The 16,700-nt window shown below is 35.5% G+C and overlaps 3 protein-coding genes across 3 annotated transcripts in view; 1 reads left to right on the top strand and 2 right to left on the bottom strand.

The window, feature by feature from the left end:
• Nucleotides 1–16,700, top strand: part of Slc17a6 (solute carrier family 17 member 6) — a 43,960-nt gene that overhangs the window by 8,350 nt on the left and 18,910 nt on the right. The window lies entirely within an intron of this gene.
• LOC124958038 (G patch domain-containing protein 11-like) lies at nucleotides 14,996–15,310 on the bottom strand. Its single transcript, XM_047515705.1, has one exon. The coding sequence runs from the start codon at nucleotides 15,308–15,310 to the stop codon at nucleotides 14,996–14,998; it is 315 nt and encodes a 104-aa protein (XP_047371661.1).
• On the bottom strand, nucleotides 15,332–15,787 carry LOC124958037 (G patch domain-containing protein 11-like). The gene has a single exon (XM_047515704.1). It carries the CDS (start codon nucleotides 15,785–15,787, stop codon nucleotides 15,332–15,334), a length of 456 nt encoding a protein of 151 aa, XP_047371660.1.

Raw genomic sequence — 16,700 nt, 5'->3', positions numbered from 1 at the left:
TTCAGATATTTACAAATGTGAAATTGGTAAGGATTGTTTTTATCCCATGTTTAAACTGCTGTGAGGAACCTGGGTGAGTGTTGGGTTTGCAAAGAGCATAACCCAAGAAAGTCAGATACACCAAGGAAATGTTATGATTTTAATGTATAACACTGTATCTACAAAGACTATTCTTGTCTTTATCCAGGTGGAAATATTACTTAAACCCTATGTATGGTTTCCCCTACCCTACTCCTGTACTCCTGATTTCTCCATGTTGCTTCCATCTTTTATGGAAAAGATGCAGGACTTACCACCCATCATACCAATATTTTACTGAGTTAACGTTTGTCTAAGATCTTCCTTTATCCAGTAAATGTAAACTGCAGATGCATAGGTAATTGGTCCATTACTATATTGTGGCTATCTTGGAAGATTCCCTGGTTCGTGACAAATATTTATCAAATAAATACAATGAACATTACAACAGATGTTTTAGGTTAAAGAGATAAAGTGCTAAGATTTAGGTTCTAAAGTCAAACTGTATGGGTTCAGACTCCTGAGTGTGTTACTTAATAACTGAATGGCTTAAAATATTATTTAACTCCTTTGAGCCCCAGTTTGTATTTCTATGACAAAGGACTAAGTGAAGTACCTACCTCATAGCTATCATGCCAACTAATTTTGTGAATATGTGTAGTTTTCTCAGGTGTCTGGAACCAGGTCATTGCTGGATGCTATCATTCATTATTAATGCCATCTTATATCAAGAAAATCAGAATGAAAAAAACCTGTGTTCATTCAGTTTGTCCATATTTCTCTTAAGTATTAGTAATGCTAATGGATTATTTCCACTGTGATAGAAAGACCTGTTTTTATATATCATATTTCTGTTTTTTAAAAATTATTCTCCTATCCATATTATTTAGAATTGAAATTATCATTCACTAAAATTTCCATAAATGTCATTTGAAAGCTTTTAAAGAGCTATCCTAAAAAATTATTTTTAGTAGTACTAGTGTGCTAGTAATTCAGTGCATCTTTAAATTTAAGCCAGTCATAAATACACTTAAGTTCATTTAAGCTTGAGGTTAAACTTCTCTGTAAAAAGCTACAGTCTTCCCCTTATTCCTGTATTTATTTATAAAGGTTCAATTTATAGGGCAACATTTTTTTTTCAGATATTTCTTGCATTTCTAACTTGACTTTTGTCAAGAAAAAGAAATTTCTCTATAAATAAGAAGCTGAGAATCATGTATAGCATACAATGACTTCTATGAGAGGAACTCATATTAAAGCTGGACAGGGATCATCTAATCTAACCCTCCTAATTTACAGACTAGGAATAAAATAGAGAATCCCTAGGGAAGTGGTGACTTAGCCAAGGTCACAAAGGGATTTGGATTAGAACTCAGGCATCTTGAAATGCATGGCTGCAAACTACTTCTATACTGAAATTTAACATCTCTGCCTAAGACTGTGTGCTTCACTGCAAAGTTCATTTTCAGCAGCTGACTGAGCTACCTACTCTGAATGAATGACTATAATCTATCATGCTCCAAATACAGGAGAGAATCCATGAGTTAGAGATAGAAGCCTTTAGCAGGCCCAAGGGATTCTTTAGGTAGTTTTTTTTTTTTTTTTTTCTTTTGCTTTTTCAGGAGAAACATATTATATTTGTGTGTGCACACTGGCTTCCAAATTATTTGTCCACAACTTGGGTGATTGTTTTTTTTCTTTGCTAAAGACATACTCCATACTTGATAATGGTGTAGAAAAACATGCTGGAGAAAACATGGTATTTAGAATTTTTTTCTCTCTACTCACACCCTTTGGCATTTTGGTTCCAAGAAGATGAGAGAGATTTGAGCATGATTAAGAGCAGTTTAGGCCTTTGTTTACAAAAAGGAAGGGATTCTTCCTTGGGATTTTGACAAATATGACTCAATTCAAAACCCTGATATGAGAGATTGAGAAAGAGTATGTGTATTTTAAAATGAACAAATCCAAAGGCATGACTTTAAATCTCTTTATGAAAGTACATTTTCATTTATAAAGGTAAAGTTTGATATAATTTAGATAAATACCCCAGCTTCCCTGATTATGAAAAATTTTCTGTTAATTTTCAGGGAGTAAGAATATTTTAAGCAAACAACTCAAATGCCAACAACTTGACATTTTAAGCCCAGAAAGAAAAAATTTTACTACTGCTATTCTTTTTCCTTCACAGAAATAAGATGATAAAAATGTGCTTAATTTGTTTATTAGGAGAAGCATTGGAAATGAATTCCTAAGCCCCATCAGCAAATATGCATACACACATACATATTCATTCTTTCTATCATCTATCTATCTATCTATCTATCTATCTATCTATCTATCGTCTATCATTTCTCATTTTCCTTTCTACTTAGCCACCTATTGCAACATACTTTCAAGGAGGGGGTTCTTAATCCTTTCAGTGAGAAATAGTTGCAAATTCCTTTTGTTTGAGAAAATGATTTCCTTTGAGCATAAAGCCTGCTGCAAGGGTCTACCATCCTGCAGTGGTGGAAATGGTTTATAGGCACACAGTCTTTAGGGCCAGAGGTGACTTTTTCTATCACTCACCTACCTGCCTATCAAATAAACATGTAGCTGCTATCCTCTTACCCCCTTATGGGCCATATAGATTAGTATCTGGGGTAATGCTGCCGCCTTCTTCTATTTTTCCCTGTAACAAAAGAAAATACCCTTTACCACAAGATGAATAGATGGATTGAGGGGGGAGGGGTCTCCAAGGACTTGCACATGCTTTGCTGACATGAGCCTCTTCTCTCACCATTCCCCAGTCTCCTCACCCCTTCCTGGCGTTAGCTTCTGCTGCTGCAGCAATCTACCACCGCAGTGCAGAGGCAGTTTTTGGAGGGAGGGACATGATTTTGCAGGAGAGAGAGTCAGGTGGGCAGCTGGTAGAGCGCTTCTCCAGTTGCCATATGCCACCATTGGGGCCTTCTAATTTCTCTGTCGTGAGTGATGAAGTCATTTTTACAACTTAATGATGTATCAAGGGACCTGGAGGGCTGGCTTGTGCCTGTGTACTCCTTTTTTAATATGGGAATGGGGGCATCAGATGTGACAAAGGGAGGCACCCAGGCCCTGATTTGATTAGATTAAATAGATTAAACAGCCTGCATCAGTCTACTGCTGTAGACCCTCCAGGAAAGGATTAGTCCCACACCTGGGGTGAGGAACACTAGTCTCCTGTTAAGTGACAAGTTACTGCCCAAATGGAAATTGATTGATTGACTTAGGGAAAAGTCATCATCTGTGGAAGTGACAAGTCACCAGTATTTCTGTCACTTATTCTGGGAAAATTCTTTTGGGGTGGGTGTGATACTCCAGGGTGTTGATGTGTTATGGAGAGGAATGACTGAGAATTTTATTGCTAACTCATTATTAGGCCCCTTCTGATGTTCATCTTCAGGCAGTTTGCAATGCAGGTTTTCAGCAGTTTAGTCTCATTTGCTTTTGCAAACACTGCTAGTTTCTTTCGTTATTGTAGAGTCCCCCACCACACCCACACCAGTGTTCCTAAAGTGACTGTATGAAATTGATCATTTCATGTGTAAAAGAAAGAAGAGGAAAAAAATTAGTGTGTGTGTGTGTGTGTGTGTGTGTGTGTGTGAAACAAGTTGAGGAAAAACAAATAGAAATTAGACAAATAGAAATTTAAAAATAATCAAATTTAATTCATTTTAGTTTGTTATTTGAGCAGAGGAAATCATGAGGAAAACAATTTTAAGTGGTTTCAAATGGTTTATTATTTTGAAAAACAACTTCAATATGCAAATGACCCTCATTTTATCTCACAGAGATTATAATACTATTCATCAAAAAAATTAAGAGTTCCCATATGCTTATAATACATTTCTTAGGGAAAGGAAAGATTTTAGAAATTAGTTAGCATTTCATTCCTTTTTTTTTCCCTTACCCAGTTACTGATGGCATATCTCTGACTTGCATTCACACTCTGAGTGGGTTTTGAAGCCAGAATTTTAGCTGCCAGTTATACAAAGAAGTTTAAACAAAATGAAATATCAGTCTGGTTGAGAGTCAACTTACTATTTGGATTTTCAATTCAGCAATACACATATGTAAATATTTAATTATTATATAGTTTGATGATTTATTTAGCAGAAGAAATGTGTTTACTTCATTGTGAAAAAGTGTGTGTACTCTGCTAAAAGTTTTCATTGATGCTTTATTTGAATATATAATAGTGATATGAATATACTGCCTGATATGATAGAGAGCTTATCTTTACAATTCAAAGAATCAAAAAGATCCAAAAGTGGACAAGTATTTATTTAGGGAACTTTCCTCCTTTCTAAAAAATGCTTTTTCATGTAAAGTATAGTATTTCTTTTCCTGCTTATTATTAACTCTTATATAGAAAAAAACAGTAATCAAATCTTAAGTGAATTTCTTTATTGAGATGGGATTATAAAACAATAAATGAAGCAAAATAAAACAACCGAAACCAGTTTGTAAATCCAAATTCAAAGATTAATTTTACAAATATGTAATTGGTTAATCACATTCAAGAGTCTTAAATCTCTCTTCTACAACCACAAATTTGTTAAGGCATTCTCATATAAAACTATATTATTATCATATGCTAGCCTTTAATCTATGGAGATACATTGAAAATGCACCTGAAAAATTCCACAGTGGGATAATAAAAGACAAGAAGATTGTAAAAGTACACCTAAAAAACAGCACATATGTTTCCTTTTTTCTCTGGTTTGGTTGTGTGGTATCTTTTTTTAAAAACCTTACGTAATTTAGTTTATTTATCTATTTTTCCATATTTTATGTTGCATTTTAATTATACATAACAGTGGATTCATTGTTACCTATTCATCCATGCACATGATATAACAGTGTAATGTGACCAATATCATTCCCCAGTATTTACAAATGAGTTCTTTAGGCCTGCTGGAGTTTAGCAGTACATGACTCCTTAAGTTATGTGATGAGGAAGGGAAGACTATTCCTTTCCTCTAGTTAATAACAGCAACAAAGTTCTAAAACTCTATGTAAAATCAAAAGGAGTCAGTGAATGTCACTGAGCTTTCCAGTCAGTGTAGAGCAGATTATTCAGCAACATTTTTCCACCTCTTTTTAAACAGCAGAGATTTGTACTGAGAGCAGAAAGGCAGAGGATATGAATTATAAATCATCTTCCTAAATGCTGTAGTTTTCCATTTGAGGAGGCACATAAAATTAGAGTTGCATAAAATAATAAACACATAACTGACTTAACTTTTCAGTACATGTCTTTCTTCCTGACAGTGACTATTTAAGGCAAGCATCCTGAAACTTATTTTACTCATGAGAGAACTGAATATAGAATTAGTAGAATTATTTTCCCAGATTCCACTCAATGGTCAGAGGTTAGCCAGAGCACAAATTCCAGGAGGTCTGATTTCAAATTATTTTATTCTTTACTAACACATTTTTCCTATTAAATCCTATGAAATAAATTTAAGTGATATTTTATACACTTAGTCACTAGATGGGTAGGACCATAGAAAAGAGCATGATTGTGGAATAGTGTTAAGCTTTTACATGTTTGCAGGTTTTGATTGCTAGACAAGTCTTTTGTTCAGAGGACAAACAAAATATTTGCAATGGTGGATACCATTTTTGGGCAATATTCTGTGAAACCGACTATATGGTTTCAGAGGATGAGAGCACAGTTGGTTTCGGGAGATTCTAGTCTTGCTTAAAAGATTTAAGGATGAGGCCAGACTGGGCCAAGTACTTGAACTCAACAACTATCTCAAGTGAGGATTTATCCACAGGTGTGCTCTAAATTTCAACCCAAAGTTGCTTACCTACAATTATTCTGTGAAAGGAACTGATTTTCCTAGAATTGATAGGATACAAGAGCAACAGTTCAAGAGCAAATAAGTGGTCAATTAAGTGAAAAAGTTATTGAGATAATGGAGATTAAAAGAAAAAAGATTTTTTATTGCCTATATATACCTTAGGAAGGGAAGTTATTATTATCCTTTGTTAAGGTTTTTACACAAAACTAATTGGAAATGCATTGCCTAAGGATGTGTCCTAGACCCATAGCATTCTTCTAGCACTATGGGGATAAAAGAAAGGAAGACCTGGACTCCATTCTCCAAGAGACAAAATAATGGGTAGAGTGGAAGATCATGTGATCTCTTGGTTTAAGTGATCTATAGTGCTTTAGGAATATCTCACAGGTAGACTAGCTAGAATGTGTGTGGGGGTGTGGGTGGGTGGGTGTGTGTATGTGTGTGTGTGTGTGTGAGAGAGAGAGAGAGAGAGAGAGAGAGAGAGAGAGAGAGAGAGAGGGAGAGAGGGAGGGAGAATAAGTGAGGTGAAATTGAAGGATAAAGGTGGGATACTAAGACAGGTATTTATATAGGAAAGTTTGTCCATTTTTTAAATTATTATTTGTTTCAATCAGATATTTTAGAAAGACTGTTGGGGCCCAAATTAAAAGACTGGATCATCTCCATCAATCCTGTGTGACTTCAGAATGGAAGATAGGATTCCTATTGCATATATTCATGAACCTCAAGCTGCTAGAATTTCAGTAGGATATGGAACGACAATGTATCTAGATTCACAGAAACAGTATTATCTAATCAGGACAAAACTGTTCAGGAAGGAAAGAATGAGGAGTAATAACTGTCTGAAGTTTATCAAAGGTTTGGGAATTTCTATGTAATGATAGCTAATATTTATAAACCATTTATTCCAAAGCAGACACTGTATCCTTTCATGGTTGATGAATTTAATTTTTGTGATATTCCTTTGAAGTTTGGTAACTTGTTATTTCCATTTTACAGGCATAGAAAGTAAGGGTTAGAAAAGTTAAGTGATAACAATTTACCCAGGGTCATGTCTAGTAAGAAATTAGAACTGAAGTCTGAATTCTCACAGTGTATCTAAGAACATGTATTCTTAACTAATGTTATGTCAGGGTGTTGTAAAAAATTCCTGAAGAAAAAAGAAAAACATGAGAGCTGCTCAGTCAATCTGTTAGTGAGGACAGTCAAACTCAGGTCAAATAATTTAATTTGGCTCTTGATCTAATTTCAGTTTGTGTTTTTTTTAAGCAAATCTTTTATTTCAGCAGGTGTTTGCTCCTCCCTCTATAATAAAAAACAAGTCCAATATTTTCATATCTGACTCTAGTTTTTTAGGTCATCTCCCCTTCCCTATCTGCTTCTTTTGTGATGACCTGGGGAATACCTAGCTTGCTGAAACAATGATTCTCAAAGCAGGACAAGAAACATCAGCATTGCTTGGGAACCTGTCAGAAATACCATTCTCAGGCAGGCCCACACTAACCTACTGCATTAGAAACTCAGACACCTAGAAATCTTTATTTCAAAAAGTCATAGTTTATTATCATACATACTAAAGTCTACAAATCACTGTTCTAAATTATTTTATAGTTTTGAACTTCTTTTTGATACTGAATTCTACTACTTTTTCCATTTCTTTATTGAAGAATAAAGTCAAAACATTAAGTGAATCTCTTCATTTAACTACTTAATTCAAAATTTAAGAGCAAAGTAACACAATGCTATTCTCACTCTCAACTACTGCTACTCTCCATATTTCAAGGGGGATTTCATTTTTCAAAGTTTTTATGTTTTATATATATATATATATATACACACACACACACACTGTATTTTACATGGTTAGTGCTAGTATTAGTTATATTGCTATTGGAGTATGGTAGAACTTGCTGATTATATATCTAGGGTCCACATCTACAACCAGACTGAGCCATCATAGTTTATTATCTCTATAACCTGGCAAGTTATTTAAACTTACTGGGACTTGGTTACTCCATCTGTAAAACAAAGCTAGCAGTAAAAGCTTTATAATACTGTCGTTAGCTTACAGTGAGAATCTGGATACTCTAATTATTCAATAACCATCGACTATTATGGTTTCTACTTGACTGGTTCACAATTATGGATTTATTTTTATGTGCCAGGAACCAGACTTTCATTTAGCCTCAGAGCATTCTTAAGAACTATAATACATTAATACCATCATTGTACAAGTTCTAACATCCCATAAATGCTTGGGATGTGCCAGACACTTTTCTGCATACTTTCCCCATAATAACCTGTAGGTTCTGTCAATATTCCCATTTTGGAATCAAGGAATGAATACAGAAAGTTAAATATACTTTTCAAGGTCACTCTAGTAATAAGTGACAAAAATGATCTTTGAGCCCTAGCAGTGCGGTTCTAGCTTCAAGTCATTGTTCTTAGCCATTGCACAATGCTGCTCTCTGCTCCTTTCATGGGCAAAGAATCAGAAACCTAGAGAGGTTAAGCTGCTTACCACTTACAGATATTAAGCAACAAAGCAGAGTCTTAGAAAAATGTCCATACTGTATCTATGTCAGCCTTTTTCTCCCTTAACTACTGTCAGTGACTTTAGCTATGTGTTCCTCTGCAAGTCCTCTTCTCACCTGAAGAGAGGGTCTTGCTCACCTTTGACTTCCTAGCTTCATGGATCTCTCCACTCAGTTCTATAAACTTCATGTTTATTTCACGTTAGGGACATAATCATTACTCATCCTCTATGATCCCCTCAAATTCCATCATTTCCAGGATGTGCTGGAACCTTGGACCATACTCTCTACCTCCTTGTCCTGTCTACATGTCTTCAAACCTTCCTTATTCATCACTGTACACTAGACATTCTTACTTTTCCTTTCCATTGCATGTAACCATTTCCAATACTGCCGTGGTATCTGGTACGTGTGTTGCGTAATGACATTTCAATCAATGATGACCACATTTATAAGAAAGGCTCCATAAGATTATATTGTAGCCATCTCGGTTTGTATGAATACAATGACAAAATCACCAACAAGGCATTCATATCCCATTGTTGAAGGATGCACCACTGTACATGATGGACCCTCTTCTGCTTTTGAAACTTTGCTCATCTATTCCTTCTTGTGGAATTTCTTCCTTCTTTTTAATATTCATCTCCCAAGGCCTAGCTAGAAGTTTTCCTGTTAAAGGTATGCTTCCTGGTCAACCCAAGTGAAATCTCCTCTGATTTCTATCTGTACTTCTGTGATGGCCTTTGGCACATGTTGTCTCTTGGCTCTCTTTTTCTCTGGAATACAGAGTCATTCTTACTGTTCTGAGTGTCTATCTGCATCTTTTTTTTTTTTTTTTTTTTTTTTTTTTTTTTTACGTTTACATAGGGTAATGATGTTTCTTTTTTTTTCCCTTCCCCCCCACCCCTCCCACCCTTTTCCCTTTATACAGTCCTTCTTTCCTTCATTCTTACCGCTCTCCTTAGCCTAACTCTAAACCTAACCCTAAACCTAATGCTAACCCCTCCCACCCCCATTATATGTCCTCATCCGCTTATCAGCGAGATCATTCGTCCTTTAGTTTTTTGAGATTGGCTTATCTCACTTAGCATGATATTCTCCAATTTCGACCATTTGCCTACAAATGCCATAATTTTATCATTCTTCATTGCGGAGTAATATTCCATTGTATAAATATGCCACAGTTTCTTTATCCATTCATCAACTGAAGGGCATCTAGGTTGGTTCCACAATCTGGCTATGGTGAATTGAGCAGCAATGAACATTGATGTGGCTGTATCTCTGTAGTATGCTGATTTTAAGTCCTTTGGGTATAGACCGAGGAGTGGGATAGCTGGGTCAAATGGTGTTTCCATTCCAAGCTTTCTGAGGAATCTCCACACTGCTTTCCAGAGTGGCTGCACTAATTTGCAACCCCACCAGCAATGTATGAGTGTTCCTTTTTCACCACATCCTCGCCAACACCTATTGTTGCTTGTGTTCTTGATAATCGCCATTCTAATTGGGGTGAGATGAAATCTTAGGGTAGTTTTGATTTGCATTTCTCTTATTACTAGGGATGTTGAACATTTTTTCATATATCTGTTGATTACTTGTACATCTTCTTCTGTGAAGTGTCTGTTCATTTCCTTAGCCCATTTGTTGATTGGATTATTTGTATTCTTCGTGTAGAGTTTTTTGAGTTCTTTATAGATTCTGGAAATTAGCGCTCTATCTGAGGTATGGTTGGCAAAAATATTCTCCCACTCTGTAGGCTCTCTCTTCACATTTCTGATAGTTTCCTTTGCTGAGAGAAAGCTTTTTAGTTTGAATCTATCCCAGTTGTTGATTCTTGCTTTTATTTCTTGTGCTATGGGAGTCCTGTTAAGGAAGTCTGATCCTAAGCCAACAAGTTGAAGATTTGGACCTACTTTTTCTTCTATAAGATGCAGGGTCTCTGGTCTGATTCCAAGGTCCTTGATCCATTTTGAGTTGAGTTTTGTGTAGGGTGAGAGATAGGGGTTTAATTTCATTCTATTGCATATGGTTTTCCAGTTTTCCCAGCACCATTTGTTGAAGAGGCTATCTTTTCTCCATTGCATATTGTTGGAACCTTTGTCTAGTATGAGAAAATTGTATTTATTTGGGTTTGTGTCCATGTCCTCTATTCTGTACCATTGATCTACCTGTCTATTTTGGTACCAATACCATGCCGTTTTTGTTACTATTCCTTTGTAGTAGAGTTGAAGATCTGGTATTGCAATACCCCCTGCTTCGCTCTTGCTACTGAGGATTGCTTTAGCTATTCTAGGTTTTTTATTCTTCCAGATGAATTTCATAATTGCTTGCTCTATTTCTGCAAGGTACATCATTGGGATTTTAATTGGAATTGCATTGAATCTGTATAGCACTTTAGGTAGTATAGCCATTTTGACGATATTAATTCTGCCTATCCAGGAACATGGGAGATCTTTCCATCTTCTAAGGTTTTCTTTAATTTCTTTCTTTAGTGTTCTGTAGTTCTCATTGTAGAGGTCTTTCACCTCTTTTGTGAGATTGATTCCCAAGTATTTTATTTTTTTCGATGCTATTGTGAATGGGGTAGTTTTCCTAATTTCTCTTTCTGAAGATTCATCACTTATGTATAAAAATGCATTCGATTTATGAGCATTGATCTTGTAACCTGCTACTTTACTGAATTCACTTATGAGTTCTAAAAGTTTTCTGGTGGAATTTCCAGGTTCCTCTAAATATATAATCATGTCATCAGCGAACAGGGATAGTTTGAGTTCTTCTTTTCCTATTCGTATCCCTTTAATTTCTTTGGTTTGTCCGATTGCTCTGGCTAGAGTCTCAAGGACGATGTTGAATAGAAGTGGTGAAAGAGGGCATCCCTGCCTTGTTCCAGTTTTTAGGGGGAACGCTTTCATTTTTTCACCATTTAGAATGATATTAGCCATGGGCTTAGCGTAGATTGCCTTTATAATGTTTAGGAATGTTCCCACTACCCCAATTTTTTCTAGTGTTTTGAGCATGAAGGGATGCTGTATTTTATCGAATGCTTTTTCTGCATCTATTGAAATAATCATGTGATTCTTAACTTTAAGTCTGTTGATATGGTGAATGACATTTATTGATTTCCGAATGTTGAACCAACCTTGCATCCCTGGGATAAAACCCACTTGATCGTGGTGCACTATCTTTTTAATATATATTTGTATGCGATTTGCTAAAATTTTGTTGAGAATTTTTGCATCGATGTTCATTAAGGATATTGGTCTGAAATTTTCCTTCCTCGATGTGTCTCTGTCTGGTTTAGGTATCAGGGTGATATTGGCTTCATAGAACGAGTTTGGGAGGGTTCCCTCCTCTTCTATTTCATGGAATAGTTTGAGGAGTATTGGAATGAGCTCTTCTTTAAAGGTTTTGTAGAACTCGGCTGAGAACCCATCTGGTCCTGGACTTTTCTTTGTTGGTAGGCTTTTGATGACCTCTTCTATTTCATTGCTTGAAATTGGTTTATTTAAGTTGTGTATGTCCTCCTCGTTCAGTTTAGGTAATTCATATGTCTCTAGAAATTTGTTGATGTCTTCGAGGTTTTCTGTTTTGTTGGAGTATAGATTTTTGAAATAGCTTCTAATTATGTTTTGTATTTCACTCGTGTCTGTTGTGATGTTTCCTTGTTCGTTCCGAATTTTAGTAATTTGAGTTTTCTCCCTCTTTCTCTTTGTTAGTGTGGCTAAGGGTTTATCAATTTTATTTATTTTTTCAAAGAACCAACTATTTAATTTGTTAATTTTTCCAATTGTTTCTTTTGTTTCGATTTCGTTGATTTCGGCTCTGATTTTAACTATTTCCTGTCTTCTACTACTTTTGGTATTGGTCTGCTCTTCTTTTTCTAGCGCTTTGAGCTGTAGTGTTAAGTCGTTTATTTGTTGATTTCTACTTCTTTTTTTGAATGCACCCCATGAAATAAATCTTCCTCTAAGTACTGCTTTCATAGTGTCCCAGAGATTTTGATATGATGTGTCTTTGTTCTCATTTACTTCTAAGAATTTTTTTATTTCCCTCCTGATGTCTTCTGTTATCCATTCATCGTATAATAGTGTATTATTTAGTCTCCAAGTATTGGAGAAGTTTCTGTTTTTTATTCTGTCATTTATTTCTAATTTCAATCCATTATGATCTGATAGAGTACAAGGTAGTATCTCTATCTTCTTGTATTTGCTAACAGTAGCTTTGTGGCATAAAATATGGTCTATTTTAGAGAAGGATCCATGTGCTGCTGAGAAGAAAGTGTATTCGTTCTTTGTTGGATGGTATATTCTATATATGTCTGTTAAGTCTAAATTGCTGATTGTGTTGTTGAGATCTATAGTTTCTTTATTCAATTTTTGTTTGGACGATCTATCCAGTGGTGAGAGAGGTGTGTTAAAATCGCCTAGTATGATTGTGTTGTGGTCTATTTGATTTCTGGAATTGAGAAGGATTTGTTTGACGTACGTGGATGAGCCAATGTTCGGGGCATAGATATTTATGATTGTTATGTCTTGCTGATTTATGCTTCCCTTAAGCAGCATGTAATGTCCTTCTTTATCCCTTCTGACTAGTTTTGGTTTGAAGTCCACATTATCTGAAATGAGGATGGATACTCCAGCTTTTTTGCTGTGTCTGTGTGCATGGTATGTTTTTCCCCATCCTTTCACCTTTAGTCTATGGGTGTCTCTTTCTATGAGGTGAGTCTCTTGCAGGCAGCATATTGTTGGATTTTTCTTTTTAATCCAATCTGCCAGTCTGTGTCTTTTGATTGATGAATTCAGGCCATTAACATTCAGGGTTATTATTGTGATATTATCTGCATCTTATATGTGAAAGAGTACCTGTTGTCAATTCAGATATTTCTAGATTCAAATCTCAGCTCTAGCCCTTACTATTTTCTTGACCAATCTTTCTGTTTCAGTTTCCTTAGTTGTTAAATGAAAGGAAAGTTAGGACAGAGAGTTTTTGTGTGGATTATAAGAGGTAAATAGGTGGAGAGAGTATAGTAAGTGCTCTGCAAATCTTAACCCCTTCCTCTAACATAATTCTGCTCTAAATATAGTCTCACAGGGTAGAAGTGTGGATGTAAAAATGAATGTTGAGGAAGGAGGCTGCTTCAATTTTAGCTGCACAGTAAGAGAAAGTATAAAGGATTTTCATGTGGCAAAATTTTTGATAATCAGAATTTTAATTACTTGGATATTAAGTTGGATAGCAGTTACATAAAATTAAGATGAGGTTATGCAAATTTTGGTAGATTTTTATTATTAAACAGAATAAAGTCAATTTATTTTCAGAAGCAAAGGCAACTAATAATGAAAAGCATAGCTAAAGGGATTAATTAAATTGAAGGTATTTAGACGATATCATGAAATCATATCATTAGAAACACTATTTAGGGAAAGTGTGCAAAGTAAACATTGAAAGTGAACTACTGCCATGTTATTTCAGCAATAGTAGTATAATATTATTGTTTAATGTATAGTTAGAATCCTTAAATTCATTACTAGTTCTGTAGTAATTGCATGGTCAGATAAAAATCTTCTGGCGAAATCCACCATCCTGGAAATAAGATAGAACTGGAGTTGAAACAAGCATCCCTTACTTAGAAATGGTTAACAACGTGAACAAGTAACTTCGCTTATGTATAACTTAATTTCTTTATGTACAGTAAAAATACCTGTGTCACTGGGTTGTTAGGTGGTTGTGGATTTTATGGCATGTGAAATATTAGCATGGTCCACCAGGTCAAATAAGCCCTCATTAATTTTGACTATAGTGGGTATTCAACAAATAGTTCATAATTGATTCAACTCTATGAGAGGATGATGTTGTCCCCCAGGAAATATTTGGCAATTGCTGGAGATGTTTTTAGTTGTCATAACATGGGAATGGAAAGGGACATACTATTTGCAACTAGTGTGCACAGTCCAGAGATGCTACTAAATGTCATACCATATGCACCCCACAACAAAGAATTATCTAGCCCTAAATATCAGTTGTGTGGAAGTTGAGAGATTCTAAGATGAGGAATGAGTAAAATTCATCTCTCACCAGCTTATCTACTGACGGTACTGTTTTACAACCCTTTAAACTGGGAGAGAGAAAGTGATAATGGAAGATTATAGTCATAGAAAATAAAATTTATGCAAAGTACCTTCAAAATACTTATAAGAAAACAAGGTACACATGTTAGGCAAACTTGGATAAAAAGAAATTTTCCCCCTCAAATCTTAGCATGCAATATTATTTTTGATAACATATCTAAAATATCTATTCACACAGACATGAAAGAGGAAGAAGGGAATAGAACACGCCACTGAGTAGGGATGATTTACCTCAGTGGAGAGAAACCACAGAGGGGAAATGGACATAGTGTGTATTATTTTTACACAACAGAATTTGATGAGACCTATGAATAGCCATAAAAGAGCTATTCCATTCAGCCCTTCCTAAAGTTATCTAGCAGATTTCAGGAACAAATTAGTAATATTTAAGGTCCCTCTCAGAAATCCAGTTTTTTTTTTTTTTTTTTTTTTTTTTTTTTTTTTGCTGGTATAAACGGTTTCCACTTAATTGGGGATAATCTTAGTCATGATCTGCAGAAGTTGGTCCTGGGCAATTTGAAGACGAGTCTTCTTTATCTTCATAGGCTGTTCCACACCAGATGCAATACAGATGTTCTTCTCTTAAATAATGAGTCAGTATTTGTAATTTTTCTAGTACAGTTAAATCTTCACTCTCATATTCATCTTCATCCTGTTCTTTTTCTTCCTCTTCCTCTTCAGTCTCCTCTTCTGGCCTCAACCAGTACCATGCCTCTCTGGGAACCTGAATATTCTTCTGGGTATCCAATTGTTGACAGGCTCTCTGGCTTCTTTTAAGGTCTCCTTCTAGCTTCATTTCATCTTGCTTATTTTAAAGTCACATTCTAAATTGTTCTGCAGCTTTTGCTTCAGCTTGATTTTTCATGTGAATCTTTCTTCTGTAACTTTCTAATTTTTCCTCTGCTTTCCGTTTTAATAATGCTTCATGACCAATGCCACTTTTCCCTGTTTTGACATTGAGAGGAATTGGTTCAACAATACCATCACCAGTCTTTCCAAGAGCCTGACCACTTTTATATCCCATCTTTTGGAGCAAAGCAAACCCTTTGTTTTCTGAGCCTAGTGCATTCTTCAACCCAATGTCACGTCTTTCTTGTTCTTCTTCCTTTAAACTCTTTTGCCTATTTTTCAAATTAGCTTCTTGTTGCTTTTCTTCTTTTCGACGGGCTTCTCGGATTTGCCTCAGCATGGGCAATCCTGGTCTGATATCTTCTTGGACATTAATGAAAGAATCAGACATATAGTCCTCTTCTTCTGCCATGTTCAACTTCATGTGGCAATAGTATCTGGTAGTTCTACTCCGTCCGGCCTCAGCTCTGGACAGCGCGCGCTGCGCATGCGCCCACCAGCTTCTGCAGGACTTGTGGGACTCCGCCTCCACCTGTTTCCTAGGGCCGACTCAGGTTTTTAACAGTTATATTTAAGTGTTTCCCCTGGAAAAAAATTTGAGAGTCTATGAGGCAGTGAACCCTCACTGAATTTGGAAATCAATGTGTGACCTGATAAATCTTGCCCCAGAGTCAGTCTATTATGAATAGTATGTGCCCAAAACAACTCTGCAAGGGCATAGTTCTTAAGTTCTCCAGCTGCAGGAAATTTTTGTTCCACAGTGTGAAAATTACAGAACCTTTTTTTAAAATGATGACATGGAATATAATTTGTACTTACAAATGTGTTAGTGTCTAACTCCATATTTACAGCAATGCTTTCTTGAATTTTGTGTTAAGTTTAATCTTGGAGGTGTGCCTCAAACAGGATCTTCCCAACTAATAAGCCCCAGCCCTTCAACAAAAAATAGAAATAAAGAAAAAGAAAAAAAATAAGGTGAAATTGAGAAAGATATATTAAGTATAATTATTTGTATTATAAAAACGTACTATGATAACTAATCATTAGTTTGCTTATGGGACATTTAAAATATGATTCCATTTATACAATTTCTATGTATATGCAGTTTCTATAAAGTTGCAAAGTTGTATAATGTGAGGCCAGACTCCACTTATGCAATCATTATTTCAACAATTTCTCAGTGACTACCAGCTGTGTGTCAGGCACTGTGCCAAGTCTTGGGACCAAAACAATTGATTTGAAAAACAGGCTCTTGCCCTTAAGCAACTTACATTATAGACTGAGATTTGGGTCAAATACATATTCAATGATTTATTAAATATTTTCTTTTAAAAAAT

This window comes from Sciurus carolinensis, chromosome 11, assembly GCF_902686445.1.
Source record: "Sciurus carolinensis chromosome 11, mSciCar1.2, whole genome shotgun sequence".
In the NCBI taxonomy this organism is placed as follows: Eukaryota; Metazoa; Chordata; class Mammalia; order Rodentia; family Sciuridae; genus Sciurus; species Sciurus carolinensis.
The sequence above is the reverse complement of the archived record's forward strand: the minus strand, read 5'-3'. Positions and strand labels throughout refer to the sequence as shown.